The 20,585-nt window shown below is 36.4% G+C and overlaps 1 protein-coding gene across 5 annotated transcripts in view; it reads right to left on the bottom strand.

Annotated features, from left to right (window-relative positions):
• Positions 1–8,047: 8,047 nt before the first annotated feature.
• LOC132177513 (DEAD/DEAH box RNA helicase family protein) overlaps positions 8,048–20,585 on the bottom strand; it is a 61,863-nt gene continuing 49,325 nt past the window's right edge. For all 5 annotated transcript variants that reach the window (XM_059589871.2, XM_059589868.2, XM_059589870.2 and 2 more), the window contains 3 exons: positions 20,337–20,420; positions 10,138–10,710; positions 8,048–8,385 (listed from right to left, as the gene is read on the bottom strand). In XM_059589871.2, coding sequence (XP_059445854.2) covers positions 8,293–8,385; positions 10,138–10,710; positions 20,337–20,420 — 750 coding nt within the window. In that variant the 3' untranslated portion in view covers positions 8,048–8,292. The remainder of the gene's footprint in view (positions 8,386–10,137; positions 10,711–20,336; positions 20,421–20,585) is intronic.

Below are 20,585 nucleotides of genomic sequence, written 5' to 3'. Positions count from 1 at the left end.
TTAAGTGTAAACAAGCATTTTGTTTTTTTTTTTTGTTTTTAATTCAAACCAAAACAAACTCTGGTGAAAGGTTGTGCCTTTAGTTATTTTTTCAAAACATTTCTAATAAAACAGCGTATCTAATCTAATCGTATCTAATATATAATCTAATATATATATATATATATATATATATATATATATATATATATATATATATATATATATCAATTGTCCATGTTTAAGTGTAAAACAAACGTTTAGTTTTTTTATTTTTTTTATTTTTATTTATTGAAACCAAAACAAACTCTGGTGAAACGTTGTGTCTTTAGTTATTTTTTCAAAACAACGTTTCTAATAAAACAGTTTATCCAATAAACATTAAAACAAACTTTTTTTTTCATACCTCTCTCCTCCAGCTTCTCCCAAATGTCTATGGCATGCGGTTATTCCAATATAGAGCATCTCAAGGGACAACTATGGAGATGAAGATGGCTTTGGGATGGTCTACATGACGTAGGGTGTAGTTGTACATGTGACTAAGTTTTGATGGAAATTATTCACGAAGGCATGCGGCTTAGTTCAAGATATTTTGGTGAACAAAGCAAAGCAATCAGAAAGAGAAAGAAAGAAAAAGATGAGCATCACGTTTGGCTCTCATCCAATCGAGTTTTGAAGATTCCCAATTTTTCACGTATATAAATTTGGATTTTTATTTTTTTATTTTATCTTTTCATTCTTCACACTTTCACTCAAATAATGTAGACAGAATGATAAATAAACCATTTTTTTTTCTTTATTTTTTGTTGTTATGTATTCATTTTCTCTCTTTATTTTTTGTACTAACTTTTATATTATTTTTTAACTTCTGTTATAAAAGTAGTTTCATTTACATTAGATATTGAGATATAAGAAGATGATCAAAACATTTAAAAAAAGAAAAAAAAAACCTCTATTTGACAAAACTTTTTTTATACGTGTGAATTTCATTGAAACCAAGAAAAATACACAGAAAATAAATTTATTTTCTATTATATTGCTATTTCATTTTTCTGTAACAAAGACAAAAAAAGACAGTTAATTTATGTGATATTAATATTAATTTTGATTAAGTTTTGGAAATTGTATTTGCAAGGATCATGTTGAAAGAGAATGGTAAATAATGTAGTCGACAACGACAAATAATTCATTTGTTTATCTTTATTATATGTGGCTTTATGCTATGAATTCCATCATTTGTCCTTATTGGTTGATTTAATTTTTATATTATTTTTTCGCTTTAGTTTCTTTTATGTTATATATATGTGAAGGATGTTCAAAGAAAAAAAATCCCTATTTGACACTACTTTTTTCTAAACCTAGGAATTTCATTGGAACATGAAAATGTATACGGGAAAGACTTTTCTATTATAAAGATATTTTTCTTTTTTCTTTTTTTACTTTATTTTATGTGGTTTTGTTATTTCGTTTTCATCTTTTGTCCTTATTTTCTATAATAATTATATATTATTATTTTTATTAAAAATGGTTCTTTTTTATTTTGTAAATTTTTCACTGAATTGAGAAAAATGATAGTGATCGAGAGAGAATTTCTTTTTTTCTTTTTTCTTTTTTTGTTTGTCCTTGCATCAAATGATGGTCGAAAGAAAAATTTCTATTTGAATTGACTTCTTGAACCTATCAATTTTGTTGGAACCAAGAAAATTAAATAGAAAAGAAAAATATTTTCTATTATTAGTAGTATTTTCCATTTTTCGTTTGTTTGTCTTTATTTTATGTGGTTTTGTTCTTTCATTTCCCTTTTTGTTCCTTTTTTTTTTAAAAAAAAATATATATTAATTTTTATTTAACTTTCTATTGTTGTTATTTTTTAGAGAGGAGGGCCTAAAAAAGGCAAGTGGGTATTTAAAATGCTGCCAAGTGTCCATTTTAAGTTAAACCGTAAGTTGAAAATAAAAAAGCACATTTAAATGAAATAGTATTTTTGTTAATCAAAACATACGTTCGTTTCTTTTGCCATACAAGTTTTTATTTTAAGTGAAACTATGTATGTTATCCTCTTGGTGAAATGTTATTAAACTTCCTTCATAAATGAGCTAAGTCATGATCTAAATATTGTTGAAAATTTGTCTTGAATGGTTATATAGCCAAAACGTATGGTTTCAAAGTAACATAATGTTGGTAGTATAAGTTTTTTTTCTTTTCTTTTTTTCTCTCTAATAGTTCATGCCAAATTTTTCTGTTCATGTCTTTGGGAGTGTTTGTTAAACAACACCCCACCACACCGCACTGTTCATGGACCACGGCACTGTTTATGGATTAAAAAAAAGAAAATAATAATAATAATAATAATTGGTATGGAAAAATGAAAAAGTAGTATTGGAAAGTAAAAAATTTTGTTTTGTAGTGATTTTTTTATTTGAATAGTAATAAAAAGTAAATTATTGGATGTAAAAAATGAGTGATTTGATATAAAAGTAAGAATATTTTTTTGGGAAAAAAATAAAGTGAATAGTGTGGTGGATGCGAGGGAATGTGAGGGGGTTTAACAAACACCCCCTTTGTTTTTAGGTCCTCCAATATTTTTGCCACGTTTTTAGTTGAGGAGAAGAAAGTTCAATTACTTAAAGAAATGTTAATCATATTAGTATTAATATTTGAAAGAAAAGTCTTTTTTAATGGAGAAAAAGTGGTATTATTGTTGGGATATGATAGATTGTTGTTGGTTGGGTTTTGATGACTGTTCATTTTTTATTATTGATTAATCCAAGTTTTCATTTTGATAATTTTTTCCTTTAACTATATCTATGAGAACAAATATATAACACGTTCAATTTATATGGATTAAGCTTTATGAATTTTTAAATTTATTTAATATAAGGGTTTATGGTCTTAAATAAAGAAGAGAAATATGGTTCAAAATGATCTTATAAATATTTTTTATTTTTAATAGCCAATAAATTAATTGAGTGAAAAAAAAAGAAAATTTGTTATTAATAAGGGTTAAATACCAAATACTCCCCTGGGGTTTGGAAACTTTATTTTTACCGGGTTTCATTTTTATCACAAGACCCCTCCGAGGTTTTAATAAAAGACCAAGTTAGTCCATCCGTTAGTTGACCGTTAGGACTGACACGTGGACCAATCAGATGTTGACACGTGACACATATTTAATTTTTTTTTTAATTAAAAAAAATGTATTGAAAAAAAATATATATATATATATTGTTGGCTCTTGGAAGCTTGTGCATATAAAATGTAAGTTTCACAGTTGAATGGAATTTATTTATACTCATTGTAAAATCTCCCTGGAAGTAAAATAAGGGGAAAATTCCCATTTGACTCTATGATTCTAAAAGAAATGTTGACCAGGAGCAAATGAATTCACACTTGTATGGTAAAAGTTGGAGCACGACTTGACAAAAATAGGAAGATTTTTCTTTTTCCCTTTTATTTTTTATTTTTATTTTTTCTTGTTGAAATGTTTATAGGGAAATTTGAGAGCCGGTGAAAGTGCCAGGTCGTCACTTGCTCGTCACGTCATATCTCATAGGAGGATCCATTTATTTCTTATTTCTTTGCACACGCCCTGAAGCAACTTTGTATACATATATGGTTGGGATGGGGGGAAATCCATGGCAAAAGCGTGGGGATGTGGGGCCGACATTGATGATTGGAGTGGAGACAACACATGGAACATGGAAGCCGACGGTCCCACTCTTGATGATTGGGTAGGGAACCGTGTGGGGACCACACTTGTCTGCTTGTCCTCCTCTTGCCTTGCTGATTGGGTAGTCCAATGAGCAGACGGCCGTGGCTTTGTAGACTCCGTGGGATTACATGTGGGACCCCTCAACCATGATAATCTGCTTCGCTGTCTTTTTATTCCTCCGTCGGCAGGCAACGAGGGGAAATTCCATACTGTTGAAAGTGAAGACCCTAATCACTTCTTCTCTGATTAGTTTGGGAAAGAAACATAGCATAATTATTATAACCCATTTATTCGGAAAAATCAATAATATAGTTGAAAACTAGTCACATGTTGTTCCACACACGTCTTCCTCAAATCCAATTATTTTGTACAAAGAAAAATAATGGTTCAATATTGACTAATTCATTGGCAAATACATTGACGGAGAGATTTCGTTTATTTGACATGTGCGGCCACTTATTTTAAATAATTATAATTATTAAGAAAAAATTACGCTTTACCTCTTTAAAGTTGGCAACGATTTTCAATTCGATCTCCAAAGTTTTAATTTTTACAATCCATCCTCCAAAGTTTCAATATTTTTCAATTCAACCATTTCGTCCTACAAAACAAAAAATGCCCACATCAACCCACTTGACCCACGCCCAATCTGGTCTACCTAGACTTGATGGGCAACAATTTCTCCAGAGCTATCCATATGATACATTTGGCCGGTTTCATCGCAGTATGCTTCCAGTTCCAGATCTTTCAGCAATTCACGGGCATCAATGCAATCATGTTTTACGCTCATGTTCTGTCCAACACCTTGGGATTTTGGGGTGATGAGATTTGGGTTATTCTCCTTATGTTTTGTTTGGGTGACCCAAATGTTGTGAAAAAAAGGTTTACTGTGATCCTCTGGTTTTATGTAGCCAACACAACAAGAATATGTAAACGACTTAAGAGTATGCTATTATTTTCCATATTTTTATCTAGTGAAACTATTTTCCATCTTACTTCACAGCTTTCTAATTCCTCCTGTGATTTTCATCATTGTGACTTTAAGATCAAAATTTTTAATTTGAGAAAACCAGTGTAGGTTACTTTTTGAGAAAACCAGCGTTATAATCGGAGCAGTCAATGTCCTCTCCACCGTCGTATCCATCTACTCTGTCGATAAAGTGGATCGTCACGTTCTGTTGTTGGAAGATTAATGGGTTAACTTGGGCGTGGATCAGGTGGGTTGATAGGGGATTTTTGGTACAAAAAGGTCAGACGTGATCACTGTTTCGTTAGTAAAGGCCGCTTTGACTGACGGAATGACTAAATTGAAAAAAATTGAAACCTCGAGAGTAGATTACAAAAATAGAAACTTTAAAGGTCAAATTGAAAATCGTTGCCAACTTTAAAGAGATAAAGTGTAATTTTTCCAATTATTAATGAAATTAGTGATGGTTGCCAATTTCATGAGTAACCCTACTTTGTATAGATAGGTAATTGGATGGAGGATAAAATTTTTTTTTCATTTGACTATAATTAATTTATGTGCGCATGCCTGCGCCATGAGTATAAGAGTAAAATTACCATGATGGACTATCGTGATTTAACCTTTCTACTGTAACTTTATTTACTGTGAAAGAAATAGAACAATTAATAACGTACGCGTGAAGGGTGACACTTGTGGACAAATTAAATAATGATATTAAAGACACTAGAATTTTTTAAGATTTTCTTTTAGGAAATTTTACAAGTACTTAAGCGTCAGTAGTTGATAGGAAGAAGACAACAATTTATATTTGAAAAATAATACCCATAATGTCATTCAGTCAAGTCCTTTATCTTCTCTTCATTTTGCTTTAATTTTTTTTTTTTTTTCTTTTAGGTAGGCATATTTATTCAAGCACTCAATAATGAAATTTGAATCTTTAATGTCTCCCACCACCCCATACGAGAAATGAAGATGTCATTTGACCCATAGGCCATTGACATGATGCCATTTATTCTGAAGAAAGCTAATAAAATAAGACTTTGAGGATGCTTGTCATTGTGATTTTACAAATTAAAAGTATAATTTAAAATTAAATCGCAAATTTTGTAATGTTTGGAAATAAGGTTTTTTTTTTTTTTTTTTAAAAAAAAAAAAAAAAAAATTATTTTAAAAGCTAAACTGCAATTTTAATAAATGCTTAATTGTATTTTTAAAAATTGCATTTTTAAATTGTACATTTTTAAATTGTTATTTTTAAATCCCACCTTTTGAATTGCAAACTCATTACAAAGCTGTGTTATAACTTGCCATTATTATTTATTTTGGTAATTACTCACGTAACCCTCGAGGAAATCGGGGTGTGAATCCTTTACTAGTCATTTTGCTAGTCATTTTATTTTGTTCTTTCTGTGTTTTTTTTTTTTTTTTTTTGTAGGCATAATTGCCTACTTGGCAAGCTAACATGATATACATGTCACATTCCATTTTCATTAGTCAAGCTAACATGTTTTTATAGAAAAAAAAAAGAAAAAAAAAAAGCAAATTCAGTCCTGCTAGTTTATTTAACTTACAATTAGTTTTATGTAGTATTAAAATAAGCTTAATGTGCCACTTCAGCCTCAATAAAATAACAACACATGTCACTTTTAATAAAAATTAGGTAAAACTTCACTTAACCCCCTTAAACTTCCATCACTTTTTGCGATTACTTCTGTAAAATTCAAAAACTCTAAATTTAATGTACTGAACTTTTAATTTTTTGCAATGTCACCCATCTATTAGATTTTTCCATTAAATCCTATCAAAATTTTCAAAATACCCTCTATTTTTTAATTATAAAAAAATAAATAAAAATTGCAAAGATTTAGGCGTAGTTGCTATTTTCTTTCACTCATCATTAATCTGATAATAATAATAATTAAAAAAAAAAAAGGATATCTATGCAATTTATTTCACCTCTTTTTCTATAACGACAAGAAAGAAAGGAATAGGGAAATCGACTATTGATAATACACATACGGTTAAGGGTATTTCATAACTAATCAATTGAGCAGCAGCTCAGACCACCTAAAAAAGAATATTTATTATTTGAACCATATCCTTACATAAAGAAGTCCAAGTACTTACGAATTTTCTTAAATTATGACCAATGCAATCTTACTTTCTCTTTTTCTTAAAAAATGAGATATTTTGGTAATTTTGACATACATCCGTTAGGATTTAACAAAAAAACCTAGCGAATGAGTAACATTGCAAAAAAAACCTAGCAAATGAGATTAGAAGTTTGATACCCTAAATTAAGAGTTTTGGAATTGAGAAGGTAATTACGAAACTAATAAAAAAACTAAAAAATTAAAGAAGTGAAATAATTGAAAAATTTTAAAAGAAAAAAATTAATAAAAGAAAAAGGACAAGCCACCCCCTTGGTAAGGGGTAGCTACACACCATTTGCAATCACCTCTAAGGTGGCTTGTAGCCTCAGAAGGATGAGGGTGGCTGCACGCCAACCCCTTAGCCACCTTTGGGGTTAATCGCGGGCCACCCCAAAGGTGGAAGTCAGCCTTCAAGCCAGCTCAGGCGTCTTTGGGGTTACTCACAAGTCACCCTAGAGGTGGACGACAATATCAAGTAAGCCTCTGCAGAGGTTGTCAACTGTGTCACGCAGCAACCTCCTGTCACCACTAGGGGTGGCCCAAAATCGGGGGTGGTATGTGGCCACCTCCATGGGCTAGGGGTAGTGATAGTGTAAGAGTAATATGTATCATCATTTTATTGATGCTAACATGGCACACTAATAGATCCCATCAAGTATTTTGACAAAATTTGACTGTAAGAACTAAATTATATATATATATATATATATATATATATATATATTGACATACCTAGGAGACTTTTGAATTCACGAATACCATATAAATCTAATTGTCAATCAGGTAAACCACGTAAACCAATTTTGCATTATTCCCTTTTGGGTATACATGTCACATTTCATTAGTTCTGAACGAAAAATCTGACCGAGACCCATTTGTGACTTGACCAAAACTAAAGACTTCAGTAGTCAAAATTAGAAACTCAATCGGATCCTTGTCTATCATAAAGGCTAAAATCAGAAACTTGTGAGACAAGTACTCTTATTCAATAAGATAAATGCTTCTAACAAACTTTACTTTCTAATGTATGAATTTTTTACGACAATTGAGTTGAATGTATAGATTTCAGTTAAAGTACCTATAGTCATGCTGGCCTCGTGGTTCAAAACCTTTAACCAATACACAATCAGAACAGGTTGAGTCAGACTACCACATGTTTGATTCCAAACTGACGTTAGTAGCAAGCGGTTAATTGCAATGTTCTAAACATCACTAAGAGTATTCACACAGAGATCATCAGTCCAAATTGACACACTAGACAATTCTTTCAAAAAAAATAAATAAATCAAAAATCAAAAGAAATTAGTTGTTACAGCACTGGTGGCATAAGAACTACCACTACCACTAATGTTTTACACGAAAACAGCAACCACAAAACCATATGATAAAAAATACAGCTACAAAAGCAATTATAATCTGAAGACCAACATACCCTGACACATGTTGAGCATGGGATAGACAAATTTCAAGATTTTTACAAGTCAATCACCCAGAATACAAAGAGGCTGTCTCATACTAAGCTCTGCTTTGAGTGCCATGAATTGCTCCAAATCATGAGAAGCACCTAAAATTTTCTGCATTGAACAAACCACAGCTTGTGTTAGTTATACAGGTCTTTTCCCAAGAGTACCTACCATACATCATGGACTTACAAAGTGAAACCGATTCCAATTATACACTCTTTATCACATCACAGAAACATCTGCATGAAAGCTTATCCAGAAAAACTAGGCCAATTTCTGAACTGAGCAAGAAAACCAACCTCAAACAGCTGAAAAAGAAAGCCCCAAAGCACCAGTTTCATGTAAAATCGAAAATGCAATATGCAGCTAATCAACTTTATATGCCCCGGAAATTGGACCACTATGATACTTAACTCGATGGCCACCACATTAGTAAAAAATAGTCCAATTTCATCAGGTGGCACCTTGTCTCATGTCTCTAAGGTGGCTCAAGAGTCATATTGTGCTGCTCTCCAAGACAGCACGAGGTAAACAACAATACATGATATATTTCAGTGACAAGTGAAATAGGAAACCAACCAAGGGGGCATTACAATCTGGCACATCAATTTGAACTCATCCAAGCTGTGTCACTTGACTTTGCAACCAGTACCTTCCTAAAAACTATCCATCCTATGAAATGTGATGAATTAGAATCTGGCCAAGCATCAATTAGAAGGCTATATGTTGGATGTTATGAAATTTTTACAGTAATATATTTGATATGTTTGGGAATAGATATTTTATTACTATGTGAATGCGTATAGAATTCTGACTTGTAGTTTGAAAGAAATTCAGCCAGATTATATTGTTTGTATAGCGGACATATTGTTTGTCTGGGTAGGATGAATATTTGATTCATAAAAAAATACATCCAGGTTTCTTTCTGATTTGGATTCGGAGTGTGACACATTATTGCTATGTGTCATTCTTTGCCCTTGCAACCAGCACCTTCCAATCTGTTAAGGTTGCCTTTCTAAATTTGGACATCATTCATAGCAACATGCAGCAGCGGAGCCAAGATTTTCCTTCAATCGGTGCAAAGTCCAAATTTATAAAAAAACAAATTAAAAAAAAAAAAAAATGGTGGTGTCAAGTTTTCTCCGTCAAAACTGTGAAAAGCCACCTTTACAAGTTGGCAAAATCCAAAATAACATTTGCTTTGATCACCTAACAATTATTTTGAAAATTCTACAAAACTTTCAAATTTTCATCCCTATACAACATAAATCCTTTGGATAAAATCTCTAGCACAATGCACCATTATTAGCCTCCAAACCCACAAAAGTAGATCTTCTATAAGTTCTGAGTAATTGTTCAAAGTTCTGAATCATCTTCCTTTTCTCACTTGTTTTGTGCTCCAAAACATACGCATCTTATTACACTCCATAATTAGACCCTAACCTACACATTTTTCAGGCCTTTCCACCACAAAACCCTAATCCAAAAAATCATAATGCCCCTCAAATAACTGTTTCCAGAGAAAATCCTGGGACCTAGAGTTCTATTTCCAGCCACCCTTTGGCCTTCGACATTCAATCTTTTGAAATTGAATCACTCTTTCCAACCTTTACATCTAGTCTCTTGAATCTTGCTTACCCATGGCATCTAAAAGCCCTCCAGAAAGTCGTATGCATGATTAAGATAGCAAACTGGAGTTCCTAACACCAGAAATATCAAATTTTATAGTTGCAAAAAGAATTTATTAAATTAAAAAATTAAAAAATGAATGAGGCTATCAAGAGGTAGTAAGCATATTTGATTATTTCTTGGGGAAGAAAAAAAAAAACAAAAACAAAAAGGGGTTACAGAAGTAATGTTTACCAGTGCAGCAAGATGTGCTTCTTGCAAAATATTCCCATCTATTTCCAATCGCGCAATAGGAAACTCTGGAAGATGACCCGACTGTTTTTTACCAAGCAAGTCACCAGGTCCACGTAAAAGGAGGTCCACATTTGCCAAGTAAAAACCATCTGATGATTTCTCTAGCACCTTCAACCGGTTTAGGCTACTGGCAGTAGATGCTAACAATAAACACTTGGACTTCCTCTGTCCACGTCCAACCCGTCCTCTAAGTTGGTGAAGCTGAGCTATTCCAAACCGCTCAGCATTCATAACAACCATCATAGAAGCATCTGGAACATCAACACCAATCTCAATTACTTGTGTGGAAAGTAGTATACGTGTTTCTCCAGATCTAAACCGCGCCAATGCTTCTTCTTTCTCATCACTCTTCATTCTTCCATGTAACAACCCACAGCTGTATCCCTGAAACCTACGAGATATAACTTCAAGTTCTGGAGAAGCAGCACGTAGCTGGGGCAGCTGTTCGGATTGTTCAATAACTGGATACACAAGATACACTTTCCCTCCTATTTCTAACTCATCCAGCATCATCTGTTACATGCAAAAGAAAGTAATTAACCAAAGTATAACTGCTACTCTAGGTAAATTAGCATCCATTGAAAACCTACCTTCATTCCAGAACAATTAACCTTTAAAATCCTACACACGTATACTTAGAAATACTTTAAAAAACCAAAAAAAAAAAAAAAAAAACGTGTCCAATGCTAGACTTTCCAGAGATGTAACCAACAGTGCATACCAATGTAAAGACTTGTCTATAGAATCAAGAACTTGCATATCTCATCTTTGAATTTTCACAGCCTTGTTGACCATAATTGTCTATATAAATAAATTTAAGGTCCAATGCCAATGCTTCTCTGACACTACTTATTCAACTCTTCATCTCCTTGTTTGATAAACCTTAGAGTCCCTTTTACAACTATTAATGCTTGGTATAAGAGCAAGTTAATGATGAAAGAAATAGCAAATTGGAGTAAGCATTTGGTGATGTGAGCATCCTATGATTGGTTTATTCACCTCTATGGTAAGGTCAAACTAGTGAGCTTCTTTCAAGCCTTTCAATGATAAAAAGAGAATGAAAGAGAGAGAGATTTGAAAACTTTGCAATGTCACCCTACCGTTAAGATTTTTAGTTAAATCCTAACAAAGAACAGCAAAATACCCCTGTTTTATATATAAAAAAAAAACAAAAAACAAAAATGGCAGCAAACCCACGGCCTTGGTCTGCTGTGGGTGCCAGACCCACGATCACTCAAAAGACTTAATTTTTTTTTTTTTTTTTTTAATTTTTTTTAATTAAGGGTAAATTTGTATAATATAAATTTTTCAGGGGTATGAGACACATTTCACCTGTTAACTGTTAAATTTAACCATAAATTCTAACGGTGGATGGCATTGCAAACTTTTAAAACATGGCAACCTGACATTGTAACTTCTTAAACTTTAAATGTACGATTACAAAAGTGATGGAACATTAAGAGGGGTAAATGAAGTTTCCCCAAAAATAAAAGATAAAAACAAGTCTTTTATTTCTCAAAGCGAGTCATTTTTGTTTGAACTAAAACTGATATTTCACTTATATTCCCTCAATGAGTACAATTTTAATCTAATTTCAAAGAACTTCTTGTTTCTAGTGATAGCTCTACCACGTACTCTTTGTTTTCTGGTTCCCATCTCTAGGCGGCCTGTGAGGGCATGTATCCTTTCGATTGTGGTGCAGTGTGGAATTTCCTCAGTGTTCTGCATTGGTATTGGTCGTCTCGTTGCATGGTTGTCTTGGGATGTTCCTTGTGGTTGTTGTAGAGGTAGGTGGGCTTTCTGAGGTCGATACAAAATGCATCTTTGTTCACATGGGGAAGTTCTTTGTTGAAACGAAGTCCTTTGAGTTCATTATTGAGGCGTGGGGGAATGCTATCCGATTGAGAATTGTGGAACATGGGAAAGGTTACTTACAATCAATCATTGAGGCATGGGGGAATGCTATCAGATTGAGAATTGTGGAAGATGGGAAAGGTTACTTACGTTCAATCATTGAGGCATGGGGGAATGCTATCAGATTGAGAATTGTGGAACTTGGGAAAGGTTGCTTACGTTCAATCATTTTGGAGAAAGGGAGAGTGGAGTGGTTGCTCTCGACATTGGGTGAGGCAATGAGAGAGGAAGAGAACTGAGTTTCTTTAGAGTTTAGAGATTCTCATAAAGCCCTCCTATGTCTGAGAAGCAGAAACTCTCATGGAAGCTATCTAGCCTTCGAGGAATACAGCGGTGAAGGGCAGAGGGGCTACATTATCATCCCCGAAGGTAAAACAAATGGGGCTAGTGCAGTTTTGTAGAAGTTCTACAATATTTATGGGCTCCCTATTCCCTAGCGAAATAGACTCCATTGGATATCAAGGTTATCATATTGTCTTCATCGGAGATGCAGGAAGCATCGGCTTTTCGAACCTTTACGCAGACGGTTAAAGACAAAGGCTGTGAGACCGCTGTTTATGACAAAGCTACCGGTGGGTCTTCAAGCAATGATGAACAACCGACCAAGGCAGTGCAGTGCAACGATAATAGCATTCTTTGAGCAACCAATTATGCAGCTCCTCCATATGTGACACAGAAGGATGTCAGGGGCAGATTGGTGGGAGTGTTTCATCCCCCTGTGTGGAGGACGAGTACAAACAATAGAGTACCACGACAATATTCTAATAGAACTAGCAAAAAAGCACATTTCACTATCAACGTGGTTTGTGGACAATAATGGAAGACGACACATCTGTTAGGGAAACCTTCTAGAAAGGAAAACATTGGCTTGGGTTCCTTACACTAGGGCGTTAGGTCCAATATACATAGCAAGCCCAATTTGCAAGCCTTCTGGTGAAGTTAGATTGTTAGCATGCATTCAACAGGCCTTATTTTCATTTGGGCTTTACGTTTGGGATTAAATACCGATATCTCCTAAGGCACTCTTCTTTGTAGGCTTTAACCTAAATTCTTATTATGATAAGTAGGGCTAGGGTGTTAATCTCGGGTTGGAGCTCTCTTTCTGGTGGGTGACCTAGTTGTTCCACTACTAGAACTATGGCTATTTTCTTATCGTTGCATGGAGTGACAATGGAACTGGTGATGGGTGGAAAGCACCTGCAAGGGTGGCTTTAGGGGGGTAGAATAAGCCGATGGTAGTTCCCACAGTATCGCCGTTGGATGGGGCTTCTCCACTAGCATTGTTGAGTGAGGTTAGTCTTCTTTGTAGTAATTTTGGTTTTCCTAGTAGCCCAGTGGTTGAGGACAGTATTTCTGAGACGGTTATGGAGGTTTCTCCTATCCAAAGCATCTTCCCCCCTCCTCCTCTTGTTAGCCAAAACGCTTTACGATGCGTGGAGGCAGGGCGTGAGTTTTTAGTGGGGTTGAGGGGTGGTCTAGCAATTGCAATTTTGGAGCCCTCCAATCCAGCGTTAGTGGGATCCTACTCTACCAGAGAGGACGTCGTTAGTAGAGTCCCAGATAATACTGCTATCACCCTCGTATTCCCATCCCTATGAGGAGTTATTTTGTGCTCTGAATGGGTCAAGAGAAGAATGTATGGTCTAGAAATTTTTTTAAGAGTTTTGTATGAAGGATTAGAACAGAAGGTGGCAGAGTTATTTTCTGCATTTGAAGCAAGACGTAAGGGACAAAGGGTATCGCAGGGATCTCTCATAAAGGTAACAGGGAATAAGGATAAAGGTATTCAGGAACTCCTCAAGTTATCTTGTTCAGTGAATTAAGATTTGAAGAGGAATCCTTCTAAAATCCGTCCCACTTCTCAGTGCCGTGGTAAGACTTAATTTTTTTATGAATCTGAAAATAATTTCTTGGAATGTTCGAGGGCTTAATGATGCAGGGAAAAGGCTCAGTCGATTCAAGGTTACCTTCCTCGACCCTTATCAGATCATTTTCCTATTTTGCTTGACAGGGGTGGTATGGTTGAACGCGGAAGGATTTGGTCAGTTGGGGAAACAGTGGTGGAACTCATAAGCTTAAAAGGCTGAAGATTGATTTAAAATGCAGGAATAAGGACGGTTTTTGGAAATGTAGAGGTGAGGAAAAAGTCATTTCTGGAGGAGATCCAATCCTTCGATATGCTAGAAGAGGAAAGGCCTCTTGCGGAGGAGAAGATAATCAAAAGGGCTTTGTTGAAAGCAGATTTGGAGAAAGCAGTGCTTATGCAAGAAGTTAGTTGAATGGAGAAATCAAAGGCGACTCAGTTGAAAGAAGGGAATTAGAATACGAGCTTTTTCCACTACCATACCAACTCCCACATGAGGAATAACTTTATCTCCGGTCTTTAGCATTGATGGCTCAGATACCTCTGATCAAGAGGTAGTCAATGAAACTATCATTCAATATTGCAAGACTCTCTTTACAGAATCAACCCCTTGGTAGCCCAAATTAGATGGTTTGGAGTTTCCCTTGTTAGAGGCTGGAGAAGCAGAATGGTTGGAGAGGCCATTTCAAAAAGAGTAAGTCCATCAGGCGTTGCATAGTATAGATGGTGATAAATATTCGGGGCAATTGATTCACTATTTCCTTTTCCAATCTTGTTGGGAAACAATGAAGGATGATCTTATGCGTGTTGTCCATAATTTTCATGAACATGGTTTGTTTGAGAAGAGCCTAAATGCTATTTTCCTCACCCTTAGAGCACTACTATAACCTCTTTCTTTCCCTAAATATGGGGAAAATCTAAAAAAAACCACAAAAAGTCACACGCAGCAACTTCCCTAAACATTGGCAATGTTATAGTGCTACCCAATGCATTGGGTAGCACTTTAGCTTCCTTATAGCTTCCCTATCCATTATTTTAATACAAAATATTTCTCTATCCTCTCTTCCCTCTCCTCTTTTTGCCTTTCTTTGAGGATTGTGTTGAAATTTTGTAAACAATGTGAGGGTAGGTAGGGAACTTGTATAATATAAAGAAATAATATTTTAATGATATAAAGAAAGATAAAGGAAGCTATTGTAGAGTATATTTGGATAAAGAAGCAAAAAGTAGTCTTGTTTCCTAAATTTAAGAAAAATCAAAGGGAAACTACTGCTACTACTCTTATCCTTAAAAAGATTGGGCAAATAGAAGTAAGGGGCTACAGGCCAATTAGCCTAGTGGGAAGTGTTTATAAGATTCTAACTAAGGTGATTGCTATCAGTAGGGGTGTACAAGCGGTTGCGGCTAGCGATTATTGTCTCTAACTACAACCGCCATAGGTTGTTAAGTGGTTATCGATATTTCGTAACTGCATCTGCTTCACCTTGGGCAATTAGAGGTTTGAAAATAACCATCGGCTAGCAGTTACTGAAAATCATAACCACACCGGATAACCATTTTTTAGAAATAGGCCTTTTAGACCTATTTTAGTGTTTTGGGCCTTCCTTGAGCCTCTTTTAGGACATATTTTAGATGGTTTCGGGCTTTTTTCAAATAATTAGAAGGCTTCAAAATATAACAAAGCTCAAGAATATATTTTTTATGAATAAAGATCAATTTCATTAAACTCAAAACGAAAACCCTATATCAAATGCACTAAATCGACATCGTTTTGTATATTATTATTATTATTATTATTATTATTATTATATAAGAGAAGGCAGCTAGCGGTTATTAATCACCTCCGCCTACCACTAAATTCGCTAACCGCCCCAACTAGGCAATTAGCAATTTTTTCCAATCGCTTACAAAAGCGTTTATGCGGTTAGCGGTTATTAAGTTCACTCATTTCTCATAATCAGAAAGCCTATGACCATGTCAACTCGGAGTTTTTCTGCCATCTCCTATCATAGTGAAGAGCTATTACTAGTGAGTCTTCCCTATTTCCTGACGCCTCCTCCTATCACTTTTTTCACTTCGGCGATTTTAGGTAAAATTCTTATGATTGATAACCTTAGGAGGTAGAGTCTTACTCTTTTTTTTTTTTTTTTGATAAGTAAAAAGATGTATTAAAGAGCGCAGAGGGGCGCAACCCTGTACACAGGGAGTATACAAGAGAGCGACTAAGAGGAAGAAAAAGAAGAAGAAAACATAAAAAGAAAGTCAGGGAAGCTAATCACTATAGGCGCTAGCCAGCCAGCAGTCCAAGTGAAAAGAGTGTACAAGGTCCTCTATATTCCTAGATGAGTCCTCGAAACATCTAGCATTTCTCTCACTCCAGATGCACCACATGAGGTAAAGAGGAACCATCTTCCACACAACAGCACTGCGAGACTTGCCACCCACCCACCAAGAAGCATACAACTCCCTAACACAACCAGGCATCACCCAACACAAACCAAACCGAGAGAACACGGCATTCCACAAGATACGCGCAACCCCACAATGAAGAAAGAGATGATCAATTGACTCCCCATCCGATTCACACATGCAACAACGATTTACCACTACAATACCTCTCTTTCGAACATTATCCAATGTTAGAGTCTTCCCAAGCACGGCTGTCCAAGCAAAGAAAGCCACTCTTGAAGGAACCTTAGTGCGCCAAATACTTTTCCATGGGAAAGGGATGGGATTTGTAGAAGCAAGGATCCTGTAATAAGATCTTACCTCAAATGTTCCTTTACGAGAAGAGATCCACCGCATCCTATCCTCCCCTACTCCACTCCTCGAATGCGAATACAAGAGCGTGTAGAAAGAGGCCAAGACCTCCACTTCCCAATCATGAACCCTGCGAATGAAGGACACGTTCCACTGCACAGAGCCATTTAGACACTCCCTGTTTTCCGCAATAGATGCATCCTTATTGGTGGCAATATTGAAGAGTCCAGGAAAAGCATCCTTGAGAGACATGTCACCACACCAGATGTCCTCCCAAAACCTGATGTTGGACCCAAGACCAGGGACAAATCTGAAGTGATCTCGAAGTGACCTCCACCCCCTGCATATATGCTTCCATAGCCCCACCCCATGTGGACCACTAGGATCCCTAGAACGCCAACCGCCCCAAACCGCACCATGCTTAGCCACCAAGATCTTCCTCCACCAAGCCTCTTTCTCATGAGCAAATCTACACAACCATTTCCCCAACAAAGCTTGATTCATCACACGCAAATTTCGGATCCCTAAACCTCCCTCAAAGATCGAAGAACAAACCTTGTTCCAACTAACCAAATGGAACTTAAACTCATCATTAATCCCACCCCATAAGAAATCACGTTGAATCTTCTCCATACGCTTTGCCACGGATGCAGGGATAGGAAACAACGACAAAAAATAAGTAGGGAGATTGGATAGGGTGCTTTTGATGAGAGTAATCCTTCCCCCCTTAGACAAATACAAGCGTTTCCATGGAGCCAGTCTTCTAGCGTACTTCTCCAGCATGTCCTCCCAACTAGCCTTGACCCTGAACAGGGCCCCCAGCGGGAGGCCCAAGTACTTCAAAGGCGTAGAAGCTGAACCGCAACCTAGGATGCCCGCCAGAGAGCCCACATTATCCATACCACCAATAGGAACTAAAACAGATTTAGCCAGATTCACCTTTAACCCAGAAACGGCTTCAAAGCAAACAAGCAAAGCGCCAATATTTCTTATTTGATTCGGATCTGCCCCACAAAAAACCAAAGTGTCATCAGCGAAAAGAAGGTGAGAAACGATAACCCGATCCGACTCCCTACTTCCCACCGAGAAACCAAAGATGAATCCCCTGTTCATTGAGGCATTGATCAACCTACTGAACGCCTCCATAGCTATAACAAACAAGAAGGGAGAAAGAGGATCTCCTTGCCTCACTCCTCGCGAACTATCAAAGAAACCGGAAGAGGATCCATTGATCAGAACCGAGAAACGCATAGACGAGATGCAATGTTCAATCCATGAACACCATTTCTCTCCAAAACCGCACCTTCTCAGTAAGTAAAGAAGAAACTTCCAATTCAAATGATCATACGCCTTTTCCATATCCAGCTTGCACAACAAGCCAGGTTCCCCTGATCTTAACCGGCTATCCAAACATTCATTGGCGATGAGAACTGAATCTAGGATTTGCCTGCCTTTAACAAAAGCGTTCTGAGGTTTCGAAATGACCCTATCCATCACTCTCTTCATTCTGTTGGCTAATACCTTAGCAACAATCTTATAAGTCCCTCCCACAAGGCTAATCAGACGAAAATCCTTAATATCATAAGCTCCATGTGTCTTCGGAATAAGAGAGATAAACGTGGCATTAAGGCTTTTCTCAAAATAGCCTCGCTCATGGAACTCCACAAAAACCGCCATAATGTCCTCCTTAATCACCTCCCAGCAATCCTAGAAAAAGGCCATAGAAAAGCCATCCGGGCCTGGAGCCTTGTCCCTATCCATACCTCTCACCACCTCCCACACCTCCCTTTCCTCAAAAGGATCTTCCAACCTAGAAGCCTCACCAATAGACAACATATCAAAATCAAGATCATCCAACCTCGGTCTCCAGTTGAGACTCTCTGAAAAAAGAGACTCATAAAAATTGGTAACATGGTTGCTAATGACCTCTTGATGTGAAGTTGTAGAACCACCCACAATCAGAGACTCAATAGAATTCTGTCTTCTATTTGCATTAGCAATCTGATGGAAAAATTTCGTACACTTATCTCCCTCCTTCAACCAAAGAATCCTAGATTTCTGCCTCCAACTGATTTCCTCATGTAAAAGGTAAGTCTCCAACTCTCTAGCTAGCAACCTCTTTCTCTCCATTTCTTCTACGGATAACCCTCTCTCCTCTTCCACCCTATCAAGATCCTTTATATCATCCATGCGGGCTTTAATACACCCTCCCACATCTCCAAATTCCTGTACATTCCAACTCTTAATGTCCCCTTTGAGAGCTTTCATCTTTTTAGCCAGAATAAAACTCGGAGTGCCCTGGAAATGGTAAGACTCCCACCAGCTCCTAACTTTGTCCACAAAACCCTCAGCTTTAAGCCACATATTCTCGAACTTGAAGGGTCTCTTGCCTCCCAAGAAACAATTACAATCAAGAATAATAGGAGCGTGATCCGAACACACACGAAGCATCCTCTTTTGTCGCAAACTTGGGTAACGAGCTTCCCATTCTGGAGAGACTAAGAAACGATCTAGCCGTGACCAAGAGTGATTGTTAGACCAAGTAGAGACCCCCCCAGCTAATGGGAAATCCATAAGGCCATGCTCCAATATAAAATCTGCAAATTCCCTCATTGCGGACCGAGAAAAAGCCCCCCCCCGATCTCTCACTAGGATAAAGAGTAGCGTTAAAATCCCCTGCAATACACCAAGGCATTTCCCACCAGCTCATAAGGCCCGCCAGTTCCTCCCAAAGAAGACGCCTGATGTTATCTCTATTAGGGCCATACACCCCCGCAAAAGCCCAAACAAAACCATCATCAACGTTTCTAAAAGAGCAAGCCGCCACAAAACTGCCCAAAGCCACCTCAACCTTCGTGACTACTCTTCTATCCCACAAAACCAAAATACCACCCGAAGCCCCTCTTGAAGGGACATAGCACCACTCCGCGTCAGGGCATCCCCACAAACTTCTCACAAAATTGTTAGAAATAAAATCCACCTTAGTCTCTTGAAAGCACACTATATCCACCTTCCACTTACTCTTGTCAATCGGTATTGTCTTTGCAATAAGAGCAAAGAGACCGTAAGCCACCTTCTCATCCATTGTGAGTTTTCTTGCGAGATGGCATTTGATTCTCATCTTATTCGGAGTCTCGTGGGTTATGCATAGCAATATCGTTGAGTTACTTCAATGTAAGAAGGACGCAAGGGCGGAGACAATCCAAAGAGGCCACGTGGAAAGTCATCCCTACTTTACTAATGTGGAGCATCTGGAGAGAAGAAAATCGAAGTCTTTCAAGGACCGCAAATCTAATGTGTTTCAACGAAAATCCTCCTCAAGTACCCACTTAGATTGGGCTATAACTTTTGTTCCTAATTTCTCGTCCTCGAATCTTGTAGATCTTGTTAATTTTCTAGATTTTCGACCTCAATAGGGTGGTTGTTTCTCTTGTATACTTTTTCGTGTATGTGATATTTTCCGTCTAATTAATTAGTATTCATCCAAAAAGCTTTACCATGTTTCAAAAATCAAATAATCATGCTCTAATTAGAGAACTAGAAAGGTGAGAACCAATATTACAAAGAAGATTGGACTGTTTACAGCCCCAAACACCATTACCTTGTAGACATTCTCAAAGCCATCATCAGTTCCTTCAATAATGAATGTTTCAACTGGTATTCTTCCAGGAGGTAAGTCAGTTATCTGTTACAAATAAACCAACAAGTCATAGTTAGCAGGAAATGATAAGTTAAATAACAAACTGTAATAACTCAGAGGACTATAAAGCCAATTTTGTTAAGAAAATGAATAACACAACGCTTTCCAATTTTTGAACCCATATCTTGATGGAATTTTTGTTGAATTTTA

The sequence above is a fragment of the Corylus avellana genome, chromosome 4 (genome assembly GCF_965113065.1).
Source record: "Corylus avellana chromosome 4, dhCorAvel1.hap1.2, whole genome shotgun sequence".
NCBI lineage: Eukaryota > Viridiplantae > Streptophyta > Magnoliopsida > Fagales > Betulaceae > Corylus > Corylus avellana.
Note: the sequence above shows the minus strand (reverse complement) of the source record. Positions and strands in the feature narration are given on the sequence as shown.